Consider the following 15,080-nt stretch of genomic DNA (forward strand, 5'->3'; position numbering starts at 1 on the left):
CATAGCAGCCAGTGAAAATGACAGACTGTCACCTTTTCATAGGTCCTCAGTTAGGCTAGGTTTGGGTAATTTAGCACCTCAATTTTGTGACAACTTGAGAGGATGGATTAAATGATCAGCCTACATCAGAGATAACCCTAGTATGTGTTAACACTATTTTACAAATAAACAAAGGAACACACAAAGGTAAATTTTCATATAACTTTAAAATTAAATGCTGTAATAACTTTTATAATAATTTTTTCAAAGTATTTACATGTTAAAATAATTAAACAAATGTTTTAACAAAATCCAATATATGAAAAAATTGGTTGTTACTCAAGGTATTTCCCATTCAATGCCTAACCCATACAGAACACTGTTTGGACAACACCTACTTAAAGCAAAAACCAAGTGTTTACAATTTGTAGCCTACTCTAGTAAACATTTTACATACCCAAAAATAAAAAACTTCACATCTACTGACATTCTGATGAGGAATGCACTGTAACCACATTCTTTATTTTCTGTTAGCAGATGGAAATGAGTTTAAAATTAACGAAGTATTACTATTAGTTTTCGTGCGTGTTCCTGTACTGAATGGGGCAGACACTAGCAAAAATAAATTGCAGTACCGTATTATAGTTGTAATATGTGATAACTAATCACAGATTATAAATAATTACTACAAGCTTCCTTACAGTTATTGATAAAAATTTAATAGTTAGCAATATGCAGAAAAGTTTTTCTCTGATATAACATAGGTTGTTTGCTTACCATTTTCCTGACTTTATTATTTCGCTACAAGCAATACAAATAATGTTCATTAGGAATTATTTCCTCAAAACGTATTGACCTATAAGCTCTCTTCTGCTATATAACCAAGTTCTTTCTTTCAACACACCTGATATTGGAAGCTTTTGAGATTCTGGTATGCCACCAGAATAGTCCCTGAGTTCAGATGCTTGAGATATGAGGAATGACTTAATGAAAATCTCACATCACTGCAAGAGAGAAGAAAACAGGAAACACTTGATCATAATATAGAGAATACTCAGACAAACTGACAGGATAGACAAGACACATTTTAAATGAGAAGGGTATGCACAAACAACACAGGTGGAAACTTAGAACCCAAATGAGCCAAAGAGTTAGAAGATTTTCAGTGTCAGTAGTAAATACTGTAAGTGGAATGAACTATGGAGTGAAATGTAGGAGGTAGACTCTTACTCAGACTTACTTACTGAGGCAGAGGCTGAAAGAGAAAAAAAATGTAGATACAGTATTATAGAATCTAAGAGGCTAAAGAACATGTACTTTAGTTTATTGAACAGGAAGAACAAGTGAATTTTAAATGTAATACGTACCAGCACAAAGGCATGAAGATTGAGAAAAATGATATACTGCACATATCTTTTTATCAGTAACTAAAATTTTGTTGACCTACCTAATTCTGTTCACGTTCCTCATTTGATCCCACCTCAAAATTTTGGGATACTTCTCTGCAAATTTCTCTCCATTGTTTGCATACATACAGCCTGTCTTCTGCAGACTCTGGTTATAACACTAGTCTTTTATGACACAATCACAAAATATGATTGTTTAAATGTATCTCATAAACAGCTTGTTTAAATTTAACCAATATGCTGGATATCAGGCATAATACAGTATTTGCATATCACAACCATGTCCATTTGGTCAAAAGGCACAACTTGATTTAACTTTTTCCAACAATAATTACCGTGCTTTAATTTAGATTTTTATAGCCACATTTGGATATCACATTTAATTTGGTGACAATGACACATGTCATGAGGAAGTAGTTCTGTAAAGAGAATTACAGTAACACATGTGTAATCTTATGTTATTAAATCGGAGGACTGCTACAACTAGTAATATTTCTATTTAGAGAAAATTCTATTAGTAGCTTTTCTGCATTATCTTGTGTGATATCTTCATTCTCCATAACAATCTTGATCAACAGTGTTGGAGCCAAGACTTTCCAGATGTACTGACGACCCTGTTGGAAAATAGTAAATAATAAAGCATAGTAATAATTACCTGTAAACTTTGAGCTTTATAGGCATCAACTTATTCTTCCCTTTTACTCTATGACTCAGACAAATCAAGTTCAAATATTTATTGATGTCACCTCAGCAGTGATGAGGGAAACACTCATCAATTCACATACCTCCCACCCCTTTCATAGCAGACATAACCCACACCTGACACATACACAAAAGTGAACGAGAGTCACTGGTAAGAACATGAGCACATAACTAAATGAAAATGCCCAAAAAAGCAGATAAAGAATGATAAACGTTCAACTGCCCAGCTGCCATATGCAAAGAGTAGGTAACAACAAACCACAGCTGTGCGATGGTGCACCATGACCAGAGCGTCGCCCTGGTGACCAGTTGCGGAAACTCAATCTGTACATACAGCAAAATTCTTGCTAAAAGTATAAACAATGAAACTACTGATCTGAGAGGAGGGAAGAGCAGTGGTACCAAAAGCACTGGAAAATAACGTGGAATAACCTCTGCACTGCACAATGCGACTGTAGGCGCTCATCAGTGGTGTGCAACACACCTCAGGGATCTTATAGGTATAACAAATTTTTGTTATACCTATTTGTTTTCTTGTTTGATAATGTTTGTGGTGGTGACAATGCATTGGCTAAACAAGGGCAGCAGGACCACTGTCTACATACACATCTACTTATACAGTAACCCAAGCCAAATTTAATGCAACTAAATTTTCCCATTATTTTCCCCATAATCTACATTTTTCTACAAAATAAAAAAAGCAATTGAATTTTCTAAATACAGTACCTGTACTGAATTTTACTGTAGTGTTTACTTGGTATGGACACTGATGGGTGTGCTCAACCCACAAATGGACATACACGATTTTTTTCTTTATTTCCTCACAATCTACATGTGATTTTCCATGACTGTATAATCAAAAGTATTGATTGAAGTGTTAGTGTTTGGTCAGTGGGCACCAGGGCAAGACCATAATTTTTGCAAGTTTCTCAATAGTTCTGCACTGGGGAAAAGGATTGCCACAACAATTACATAACAGAAGGGTTAAAGAGCATACACTAAACTCGTTATGAATGCTTACCCTGTATTCATCACCAATAACCTTCCGTATATATGCAAATTTTTCTGTGAGATAATTTATAACATAATTGATTTGCTCTTCAGAATATGGTCCGTAAATCAGTTCATCAGACATTTCCCGTAATTCTCTTCCACCTCTCTTGAAGATCTATGAAGAAGAGAAAAGTTTAAAAAAATTAAAATGACAACAAAATTTATGGAAAACAATTTTTTTCTATAGTTTCTAACTGAAAAACCAGCGCTGAGTGAAATGAAGTGAAGTGAAATGAGTACCAGGTGGTGGTCTAGCAGCTACTCTAGACCTGGTTTTCACTCAAAATGAAGATGTAAAGAAGTTGAAATTTGAGGTACAGTACCACTAGGATGTCAGTGACCACTGCATTATTGCTTGATTACACTACAGAACTGAGAGAGAGAGAATTGGTAAAAGGACAAGGAGCAGGAGAGGACACAGAAGAGAGGACTACAAGAGGGTTTGGGATTATTTGCAAGAGGTTCATTGGAAGACTGAAATGTAAGGAAAGTCAGCATATGAGATAATGGAACTCTCAACAAAAAAAGGCAAAGAAGCAACAGAACAGTTTGTACCTCTAAGGAGGGAGGTGGACGAAAGAAGAACTGTAAACTGATGGTTTAACAGTGAAGGGATGAAAGGAAGACAGAACAGGCATGGAAAAGTATAGACATGAATACAAAGGCAAACATGGGCACTAAAGAAGGCCATAAATGAGTACATAATAATTAGGAGGGCAGCAGAACAACAGTCTGAAAATGATATTACAGAAAAGCAAAGAGCCAACCTAACTTACTGCACAGCCATATACAGTATAGATGAAAACAATAGTACGAGACCCATGTGATTAGACTTCGGGGCAAGGGAGGAAAATGCTTTGAAAATGAAAATGATGTGTGCGAAGAACTCAAAATGAGGTTCCAGAAGGTCTTCAAACCAGAACCAAATTGACCAAATTGGTCATCTGTTGTCATTCCAAGTAGGGATGACAACAGATGAGAAATAAGACTAGACAGAATTAATGTAGAAGAGATAAAAAAAGATACTTGAGGAATTGGATGTAACAAAAGCAGTAGCGCCAGACCAGATAACACTATGGGTACTAAAGGAAGTTGCAGGAAGCTTGTGTTACCCATTAATTATAGTGTTCAACATTATGCTAGAGACAGGAAAGCTACTGGAAATCTGGAAAAAGGCAAATGTAATTTCAATGTTCAGGAAAGGGGACAGAGAGAGATGAAGCCTTATAAACCAGTCATTAAATTAACATGCATTCCATGCAAGATTTTAAAAACATCATTAGGAAAATGACTGTAGAACATTTGAAAGCAATAAAGTTTATGACAGAGGCATAACACAGCTTCAAAGAAGAAAAATCATGCTTACCAAACTTGACTGAATTCTATGACAGGGTCACCAAAATAAGAAGGATGGGTAGACTGCACCTTCCTAGATTGCCAAAATGCTTTTGATAGTAACCTCACAAAAGACTAAAAACACAAATTGAGAGACAAGTGAGGATAACAGTTAAGGCAGTGGACTGTCTATCTGTCAAGTACAGGAGTACTTGACAGAAAGGAATCAAGGTCAGAGAAGATATGTTAGGCTAGAGAGGAGTGGAAAGTGGTGTTCCATACGGCTCTGTCCTAGTGCCATTATTGTTTTTAATTTATGTAAATCAACTTGCAGAGGGAGTGAGTTCATGTAAGTTGATGTTTTCAGATGATGCAAAGATAATGAGGCGAGTAAGAACTGAGGAGTACTGCAGGGTGCAGCAGTACTCTTAAGGCTGGGTGAATGAGGAGTATTTTTTAAATATAAAAAATAGTGGAAAATGTTAAACAAGTCTCCCACTATTTGAAATCAGTGTCGTGAAAATTTCATCCCAATATGTTAAGAAATGGATTTTTTACAAATTTTTAAAAATAAATGTGTGCGCGGCGGGCGGCAACTGGTACTGATAATAACGATAACACCTCCAATTTACTGGCAATCAGAGATAAAGAGATGCAAGCACATATCTGATGCACAAAGAAGAAAAGTAGTAGTAGTAAGGAAGGTCCATAAAGTTGATATGTAGCTGGTACCACCTGGAAGGCCAGATTTCACACATAATAATGTGTTAGTATGTTATTATGATGTATTTTATTATATATCATATAAATACACTGCCCAATGGCAATATTTCTTATGTCACTTTGTACAAAAGCTGACAACCACTTTTTTGTGTTTTTTTCTCTCCTTTGTTTCTATGTGGATTTTGTTGTGACTTCTACATCTTAGAGAATGCATATCCGGCACTAAGCATGTGAAATTTGAACAAAATTGGTCAACATGTTAATCAGCCACAGGTGGTAGAATTTGTGACTTTGATTTTTTTTTGGGTCGATTTATTTACATATTTTAATCTCTATTCTCTTTGTCTTTTTAGGTTGTATTGATGAATGAAGACAAGATGAGGGTCTTATCACTTACTGTATATCAGAGCAATAAAGTTACTGCAATATATATATGTTTGTTATCCCTTAAGTTGAGGTTACCTTGAGGTGGTTTCGGGGCTTAGCGTCCCCGCGGCTCAGTCCTTGACCAGGCCTCCTCGTTGCTGGACGAGGAGGCCTGATCAGCCTGGTTGTTGCTGCGTCCAACAACCAGGCTGTTGGACGCAGCTGCTCGCAGCCTGATGTATGAGTCACCCCCTTGGTTGATCAGGTATCCTTTGGAGGTGCTCATGCGAACACGATAACATCAGCAGCATATGGGAAATTAGCAAGCATAAGAACACCATTTATGAATCTAAACAAGGAGGGTTTCAAGTCCATACACACTGCCTATGTGAGACTATTACATGAGTAGGCAGCTCCAGTATGGAATCCACACCTTGTGAAACATAAACAAAAACTTGAGAAAGTTCAGAGGTCTGCAACAAGATTAGTACCAAAAGTGAACTATGAGGATAAAGGAAATGAGGGAATATTACTGTACAACTATATACAAGTGGAATGCTTTAAAGGATGAGGTTGTTGAAGCCAATTTTATCCACAACTTTAAAAAGAAATATGATAAGACTATTAATATTGAGAGAAATAAATTAGCGTGCAAGGTATGAATGGCCAGGAGGCAGGGTATAAAGAGCTAGACCACCGATAGGTAAGCACAGTAATTAGATACTGCACACAAACACACACACAGCCTGTGGTATGATGGATATGTGAATATATCAGAATCTCAGAATACAGTATAAATGCCTGTACATTATACTTAGGAATTTATCAATTCAGACACTGCACATACCTCATGCCGTTCACTCAGCTCTTGTCCTTTAGTCACTCTTGTCAGATATGGTACTGCTTGTTCAAGCCTGTCTTCCAATTCTTCTATGGTCATCTGTTGAAGTCTATTGTAGCTGGTAATCATTGACTGAAGAGAGGCATTGATTTTGTATTCCTCATGAGTTACAAAAATAGAATCATCTGAAAAGAAAAGTAAATGAATTCATATTTTTAAAGGTTTACTAAACTAAAGTAAAGGGGCTGGTCTCCAGACACTTAAAGTTAATGATGCTCATGAGGGTTACCTTGAGGTTACCCTGAGATGCTTAGCATTCCCGCGGCCAGGTCATCAACCAGGCATCCTCATTGCTGGACTGGTCAACCAGACTGTTGGACGTGGCTGCTCACAGCCTGATGTATGTATTACAGCCTGGTTGATCTGGTATCCTTTGGAGGTGCTTATTGAGTTCTCTCTTGAACACTATGAGGGGTCGTTGACCAGACCACACACTAGAAAGTGAAGGGATGACGACGTTTCGGTCCGTCCTGGACCCTTCTCAAGTCGATTGTGATGATTGAATGTTGTTGTTATAGATTCAGCTACTCGGAACAAGTTCCAAGTAGCACGGGCTATGGTGAGCCTGTAGTGTACTTACCTGGCACAGGAGCGGTGCCGTCCGATGATTGAAGGAGGAGAAGGCAATATATAGGCAGAAGAGAGGTGAGGAGAAGAAAATCTTAGGGGGAAGAAAGGCAAGGTAAGGTGTAATAAAGGGGATAGTAAGAATAAGAAATAAGAACAAAATAACAAAGGTAACTGCAGAAGGCCCATTGGCCCATCAGCTCCTATTTATACCACCCAATAAGAAGAGGATAGTAAAAGGTATAATAAGGGGAAAGTGTAGGAATAAGCAAGAGATCATAAGAGAAAATAATGGAAAGAAAAGAAAAGAAAAAAAAAAAAGAAGAAAAAGGAAATAGAAAGTAAGATGAATGGAAATGTAAGCTTATGTTAGGTCACATTTGTTAGAAAGTTTAGAGCATTTAAGTATGTAGTGTGAAAGGGAAGAGTCAACAGCAACAAAGCCAGTACTCAAGCTCATGTTGGGTATGTTGTGTATTAGAGCCGATTCAACGAGACGGCGTTTGTGTAGAGGCAGGAAAGATTACTTTGGAGGAAGACCAATCAATAGGATGATGAGGGGTCAGCCAGTTATGCCCCTTATGTGTAGTGGAAGCGTGTTGAACAGTCTCGGGCCTCTGATGTTGATAGAGTTCTCTCTCAGAGTACCTATTGCACCTCTGCTTGTCAATGGTGGTACAGTATTCTGCACATCCTGCCATACCCTCTGGTCTCATGTGGTGTTATTTCTGTGTGCAGGTTTGGAACCAGCTGCTCTAATACTTTCCATGTGTAGGAAGTAAGTAAGTAATTATCAAAAGGAAGGCACCAAACCGGGAAGGCTATGTAACACCATCAAATGCACGGGATAATCAGAGGGCACTAAATATTACCAAGGATCCCAATACGGGAACAGAAACGCATAAGAGGAACGATATCAAAAGTATCCGAGTCACCAAAAATACTATCGAGACAAGCGACCGCGGAGGACGGTCGGAAAACAAGACATACGCTCGTCCCGCAAGTCAGGACATTCAACAAGGATATGCACGACTGTAAGAGGGACAATGCAATTAGGACAATAAGGAGCAGGGCGGCGCTCCATCAAGTGACCATGAGTTAAGCGAGTATGGCCAATGCGCAACCTCGCCAGAGACGTTTTCCCATCACCGGTTACGGTGGTAGGAGGACGGCCACGAGGACACACAACTTTTAACAGAAAGTAGTTTGTTACCAGTAACAGACGACCAACAAGCCTGCCAACGGGTAAGGATGGAGGAATGGATAACCGGGTAAAAGTCGGAATAAGAAATACCTTTACGAGAGATGGGACAAGAGCAGACAGCTTCCCTGGCGGCAGCATCTGCACGCTCATTTAAAGAGACACCAATATGGCTAGGAACCCAACAAAACTCAACCGACTTAAATTTACTGTGAACAAGAAACAGCCAATGCTGGATCTCGACAACCACTGGATGAACCGGATTAAAGTACCCGAGAGCCATGAGGGCACTATGAGAGTCAACAACAACTACAAAGGAAGGTTGACAACGAAAGAGCAGGAGATGAAGAGCATAGAGAATAGCATAAAGCTCCGCTGTCAAGATGCTAGTCTCCGGAGATAAGCGACACATATAAGTGAGATCAAGAAAAACAACAGAGTAGCCAACACCGTCCGTAGACTTAGACCCATCAGTGAAGACGGAAACGGAGTGGGAGTGAGAAGAAAAGTGCTCAAGGAAAAGGCGTTTCAGAACCTTTCCATGTGTAAATTATCATGCATCTCTCCCACCTGTGCTCAAGAGAATACAGATTTGGGCATTTTAGTCGGTCTCAATAGTTTAGATGTTTAACTGAGTGGATTCTAACAATAAAGGATCTCTGCACACTCTCCAGGTCAGCAATTTTTCCAGCTTTGAAAAGGGGGGTTGCCATTGTGCAACAGTATTCCCCTCTAAAGAGCACTAGTGTCTTGAAAAGTATCATCATTGGTATTGTATCTCTAGTGTGAAAGGTTCTTGTTATCCAACCTGTTATTTTTCTTGCAGATGTGACAGCTACCACATTACCTTTTAATTCTAAGTTATAATTTGACTGTGTTTTGTACGTGGTTTCACTTTTTATATTTTCATTTTTACTGTCTCACAGGAGCTGGAACTTATCTTCGTTAAACACCATTTTATTTTCAGTAACCATAGAAAGACCTGACTTACATTTGATTGGAGGTTTGCCATGTCTTCTATGTTGTCTACTCTCATAAAAATCCTAGTGTCATCTGCAAAGGCTGATACAGTACTATAGAGTGTGTCCTTGTCTATGTCTGATATGACGTTCCGGAGTTCCAGGGACACCATCCAAGCGCCCAGCTCCAAAAGAAGCCGGACCTGAGACAGAGTGGTCATCCGAAAGGAGGGGCAAGGAACCCAGGGGTTCAGATGGGACAAGTCCAGAATGAACCACAGATCCGCATAGTCCCATTTCAGCATTGGAAACAGGCGGGAAACCCACATGAGGGATCGGGTCGCCCACGCCCAAGCACACCCACTCCAAGATGATCCAACAAAGTGCAGGGCAAGATGCCTGCCCCGCCAACCCTGAACGCCCTGAAGGAGGAGGAGGAGCCGTCCAACACCACCACAGGCTGAATGACACGACCCAAAACCCCCCATGAATCGTGGGACCAAGCATGAGCAAACAGAGTGAGGCCCCCCCAAAATCTCCACAAGATAGATAGGTATCCATGATCCTCATACTCCCATCTTCTTGTTACAAAAAACAAATTCTAGTTTGTTTCCAGGAGGCATGTTTAAATCTGAGGGGCCAGATACAATCTGAAGGGCTAGCAGTACTGTATCACTGTTGAAGCAGAGGAGAGATGCTAAGGATGAGCTACTGAGGGGCTGCCCAGATAATGAAAGAGACTTAAGTGATACAATAGTACAACAGCAGACAAAGAAAACAAATTATAAATTCTATGGTTTCATCTTCCACAATTAACACTAGCATAGCATATACATTAGGTAATAAACACTTTACCTTGATGGCAGAGTTTCTTCTGCGGTTCAGATGAGCTATTCTCCTCAGACAGCAGTGCAATCATATTTTGTTCTATATCTGCAGTATCCACTTTACTATGTATATCCCTCGAGTTTCTTCCTCTCAATATATAACTACACTGTGTTTTATCAAAATTGCAGCCACTTGAATACCATCGGTCACTGTCTGTACTACACTGCTCTTGACTACTTATTTTATCAAAAACACCTGTAACTGGAGATGAATAAAACGCTTCTGTTTCAAAACTGGTTAGTTCACTATATTTATTTGTATTACTACTGCAACCTGTTTCAACATTACTATCATTTATTTTTTCTGATTCACAACTGAGGATACATTCATTTTTCTCACTTTTGCTTAGTTTACTAACTTTAGAAAAAGAATCACTTCTAATTTTTGTTTTAAAATTGTTTTTTTTACATCTCTTGGTCTTAGAATTAATGACATGCTCTTTATTCAAAGTTTTCTTTGTTGCATCTTTAATAAATTTATTCTCTTTCCTTATCTCTTTTGTTATCCACCCAGTAAGTTTAAGTTGATTTTTTGGGTTAGCACATGACTTCAATTTACTCTTACACTTCCTGACCACATTATCACTTTTAGGTTCATGTGAAATATTAAGACTATTAGTACCTTGAGAGAAATTACTTATATCTTTTTGAAGTATAGTTTCATCTACACACAGTTTCTCCCGCATCTCTATTTCTCTACGGCACTTTTCAAGGTTAGCAAGAGATTTTAGAGTTTTTTCTGTCAAAAGTCCTGTCTTTGATTTATGATTAGGTGATGAAATTTTGTGGCCAGAAATTAAATCCTTACGTTTATGTTTATGTACTGTTCTTCTTTTTAATGGTTGAGCATTATGCTTTAAGTCTAAGGAAACTGAATCATTACTCCTATTAGTATTTTCTTTAATACGCTGACTTCTCCGATAAGTAACAGAATCGTTATCATCCTCGTTGTTACTCTTATGCTTACGTTTTGGAGTAGGTACATATGGTAGTGGACAGTCTGTAGAACCCTGACTGTCTTTATTACTAGTATTCTCTGGAACATATTCTGCCTCACTATATATTTCTGACTTGCTTGGGGATGATGTTTCTACCTGTGATTCTAGCACCATGTCTGTATTCTTCTTGGTTTTACTAATTTTCTTAAAAAGTTGACAAAACTTCTTCTTTTCATTTTTCTTAACTTTAGCAACTTTTCCATCCATTTCTGATTTTGTAAGAGGCTTTATGATTTCTGTGCTATTTTGTAACTTTCCATGGTGTGAAACTCTTTTGGTGGATTGAATATGGCCAAGAGGAACTTTCATGGGTACAACAGGATCAGAAAGTGTCAAATCAGGTAAATCCTGACTCTTATACAAATTCATTGAATTGGATACTTTCTCTTCATTACTACTACTAAGTTCTTGTTGTGTACTATCTTCAGATGCAGTATCTTTGATTTTCTCCATTTCTTCAGTTTGATCCGTTACCTGTGGGCAAAATGAATGAGCATAACTAGGGAGGTTCTTTATTAGTTTTCCTTTTGAAATACCTAAGACAGGACTAGGTGAACGACTGGCTGCATAGTTTATATTGGCCTCTCCCTTAACTGTGTTTCTATGATTTTCTTTTTTAGAATACAAAGCCTTATCCTTATAGTCTCTAATTTTTTTTTTTTTATCACTTGAAGTTAAAAGTTTATTTGAGGGCTGGTTATAAGATCTAGTAATATCGTCAGAATTGGAAAAATCTTGTTCATCGTCCCTCTGGTAGCAGTCATTCTGATTATTACTTAGTTTTTTTTCCTTTACTTTGGAATTTCTTTGTTGGCGTACATACAAGGTTGAGTTTATGTTTGGTAAGCCACCATTCGAATCTTCATCTAAATTTTTAATTTGATTATTCTTATTAGAAATGCCGTTCACATTATTCAGATGACCCCAGTCAGACAACTGAGACTGCTCATATTGAATATCACTATGGGTCTGATAACCATATACTACAGTTTGATGATTGATGATGTGTGAATCCTCATCGGAATCAGATGCCAAGACTGGACAGGAAGTCTTTGGCTTACATGTTAAGGAATTTTGTAGAGAGTGCTGAATATTTTTGAAGAGTGTAGAGTTATTACCCTGAAGAACATCTAAGGAGTTATTAGCAGGCTGTGTGTCAACATGCGAATTCATAACTTGGCTCTTGTTAGGATTTTCATTTTCCAAATTAATTTCTTTGGCCGTTGATTGGTTTTTTATTTTCCGTTTTCTATTCATGCTTCTAGACTTGGAGGCCCTGCAAAATAGATGTACATCAATAAACATTTAAATTAAGCTTTCAGAGCAGTGCAGGAGCTTATCTGTATTTAAAAACCATACCTAAGGTGATTTATAATCTCTAAAATTACTAAATATAAATACATATACACTAAATATATAAATACAATATAAATACATGTAGTGTATTACATGTAGTATTGTACTCTAGATCAAAGCTTTCTTGATAATTCTCTATGGATGTATAGACTTGTGAGCATCTGATCTTACTAATGGCTTCCCATGTCCCCCATTTTCGCATCTTACTTCACTATTCGAACACACTATATTGTGCCCTGTATTATGAAGTGTTACTTTTACACATGACAGCATGGGCTGCTACTTTGATGTCCGTGCAACCCACAGGTGCCATGCACCTGACACTCACTGCCCAGTCATCAATACTCTTGGGCTAAGTGTAGACCCCCCCATGTTCTTTCTGTGAACTATTTCAGCTGTTTATCAAGGAAAATTCCCATAATAATAACTGGTAAGATGAAAAGAATGTTGATGCATTTTGCCTTGTAAGAGATAACCCATTATCCCAGAAATTAAAATGGAAATAAAAAGTTCTAGGAAGGAAGATATGCATGAATTTCATGTGTTTGTCATTAACCACACCGTAACTGGGAAAATTATTAAGGACAAGATTTAAAGAGTTTTGGAATGGTTCTGCACCACAGAAACAGATGAAATTAACAAGGGAAAAGTTATCTTTTCAAATCTTTTGATTTGTGACATGGAAAAGCAACTAACACTGTGGACTGAGAAAAAGAATACAAGTACTGTATACAAGAATAATACAAGAATTGAGAAAAAGAATACAAAAATACTCAAGTGACAAGTCATAGGTGGTCTTGTAGATTGAAGGCAGTGACAAATTTAAACAGTTGATTGTGATGAAGTGCCTCTTTCTGGTACTGTCCTGGTGGCTCCCTGAATCCATCACAGTCTCCGTGGTGTAGTGGTAAGACACTCGCCTAGCGTTCAGCGAGCGCTTTGTCATGGGTTCGTATCCTGGCCGGGGAGGATTTACTGGACGCAAATCCTTAACTGTAGCCTCTGTTTAGCGCAACAGTAAAATATGTACTTGGTTGTAACAACAATTCTTCGCGGCGGGGATCGTATTCCAGGGACCTGCCCAAAACGCTACGCGTACTAGTAGGTGTACAAGAATGTATCAACTCTTGTATATATCTCAAAAAAAAAAAAAAAAATCTTGCCGAGATTGCTCTTCACTACTAGGTCACATCAGTCGGAGTTCTGTTTGGCCTACCAGAGACTAGAGCCAGAACCTTTCTTCCCTCACAGAAGTGCACATAGAGACAGTTCGCCACTCCAACCGGGAAAGCATCCAGAAAGTTTAGCAAGGCTTAAACAGACAACTGCAAGGTTGGCAGGAACTGAAGCTTGAAACAACCAATCATCTCTCCAAGTGATACAAATAAAACAATTGATTCACTCAAAAATAGTTCAAACTTGTTAGCACTAACAACTGGCACCAGTCAGCCCAGAACCTGGGCTGACTGGCAGGGAGGGAGGGTGTCAGGGAGACATTAGAGTTCTATCAAAAGGAGGCATTTCATTACATTCAATACTGGTTTTCTAGGGGAGCTCCTTGGTGGCTTCCTAGAGCTAACCAACCATGGAGCAGAAAATTAAGGGATATACAGTGACACCTCGGCTTACGAATGCCCCTATTTACTAACTTTTCGGGTTAAAAGCCCAATTTCTTCATAAAATCCGAATCGGGTTAAGAGCTTTGCCTCAGGAAACAAAGTTTGTTGATACACATATGGCCGACCTAGCACATGGTGGCACAGTGATCGTGCCTCACTATCAGTGCCTCCCTCCTAGTGACAATCGCACCTGAATTCTGTGTAATGAATTACAGTTTTTTTTTTCATATTTTTGGGTATTTGAACATAAAAGTTGTTATTATATATTTTGCCATGGATCTCAAGAAATCCAGTAGTAAGGTTCAAGCCAAGAAAACACATGTGAGAATGACCATAGAGGAAAAACAAATCATTCGTAAACATGAAAATGGAACACGGGTTGTTGAACTATCTATGCAGTACAACAAATCTATGTCAACGCTATACACTGTACTTGCTAAGAAAAAGGACATTATGGCAAAAATGTGGCATAATGTCCTTTTTCTTAGCAAGTACAGTGTATAGCGTTGACAAAAGGTTGACTAAAGTGGCAAAAGGTGTATCAACAATCCCGAAACAAAGAACACAAACACTTGAGGATGTTGAAAAGTTGTTATTAATTTGGATACACAACAAGGAGTTAGCAGGTGATAGCGTTTCAGAGGCCATCATTTGTGAGAAAGCAAGGCAATTGTACTTAGACCTTTTAAAGAAAACCCCCTGGAATGAGAGATGCAGATATGAAAGAGTTTAAGGCAAGCAAGGTTTGGTTTCAGAAATTTAGAAAAAGAAGTGGTATTCATAGTGTTGTGAGGTTTGTTTGCCAGCTCAGACAAACCAGCGGCTGAAAGATTTATTGACGAATTTAAAGATTTGGAAGGGGACTCTCCTTCCAAACAATAACACCTCTCCTCCTCCCCCCTCCCCACCGTCTTCCATACAACAACAAGAGTCATCAGGAAAGGTAATAACTTGTACATACTTTGGTATTGAAGATTTGGGTGAATTATGTATAAAATTGACTTTGAAGCTAATTTTTTGGGGAGTCT

The 15,080-nt window shown here is 38.3% G+C and overlaps 1 protein-coding gene across 3 annotated transcripts in view; it reads right to left on the bottom strand.

The window, feature by feature from the left end:
• Positions 1-223: 223 nt before the first annotated feature.
• Positions 224-15,080, bottom strand: part of LOC123760601 (uncharacterized) — a 43,091-nt gene continuing 28,234 nt past the window's right edge. For 2 of the 3 annotated variants that reach the window (XM_045746304.2, XM_045746303.2), the window contains 4 exons: positions 10,048-12,353; positions 6,412-6,590; positions 3,109-3,255; positions 224-1,999 (listed from right to left, as the gene is read on the bottom strand). In XM_045746304.2, coding sequence (XP_045602260.2) covers positions 1,847-1,999; positions 3,109-3,255; positions 6,412-6,590; positions 10,048-12,353 — 2,785 coding nt within the window. In that variant the 3' untranslated portion in view covers positions 224-1,846. The remainder of the gene's footprint in view (positions 2,000-3,108; positions 3,256-6,411; positions 6,591-10,047; positions 12,354-15,080) is intronic. The other variant, XR_011229270.1, reaches the window with a different exon arrangement.

Source organism: Procambarus clarkii, chromosome 21 (genome assembly GCF_040958095.1).
Source record: "Procambarus clarkii isolate CNS0578487 chromosome 21, FALCON_Pclarkii_2.0, whole genome shotgun sequence".
NCBI classification, from domain to species: Eukaryota; Metazoa; Arthropoda; class Malacostraca; order Decapoda; family Cambaridae; genus Procambarus; species Procambarus clarkii.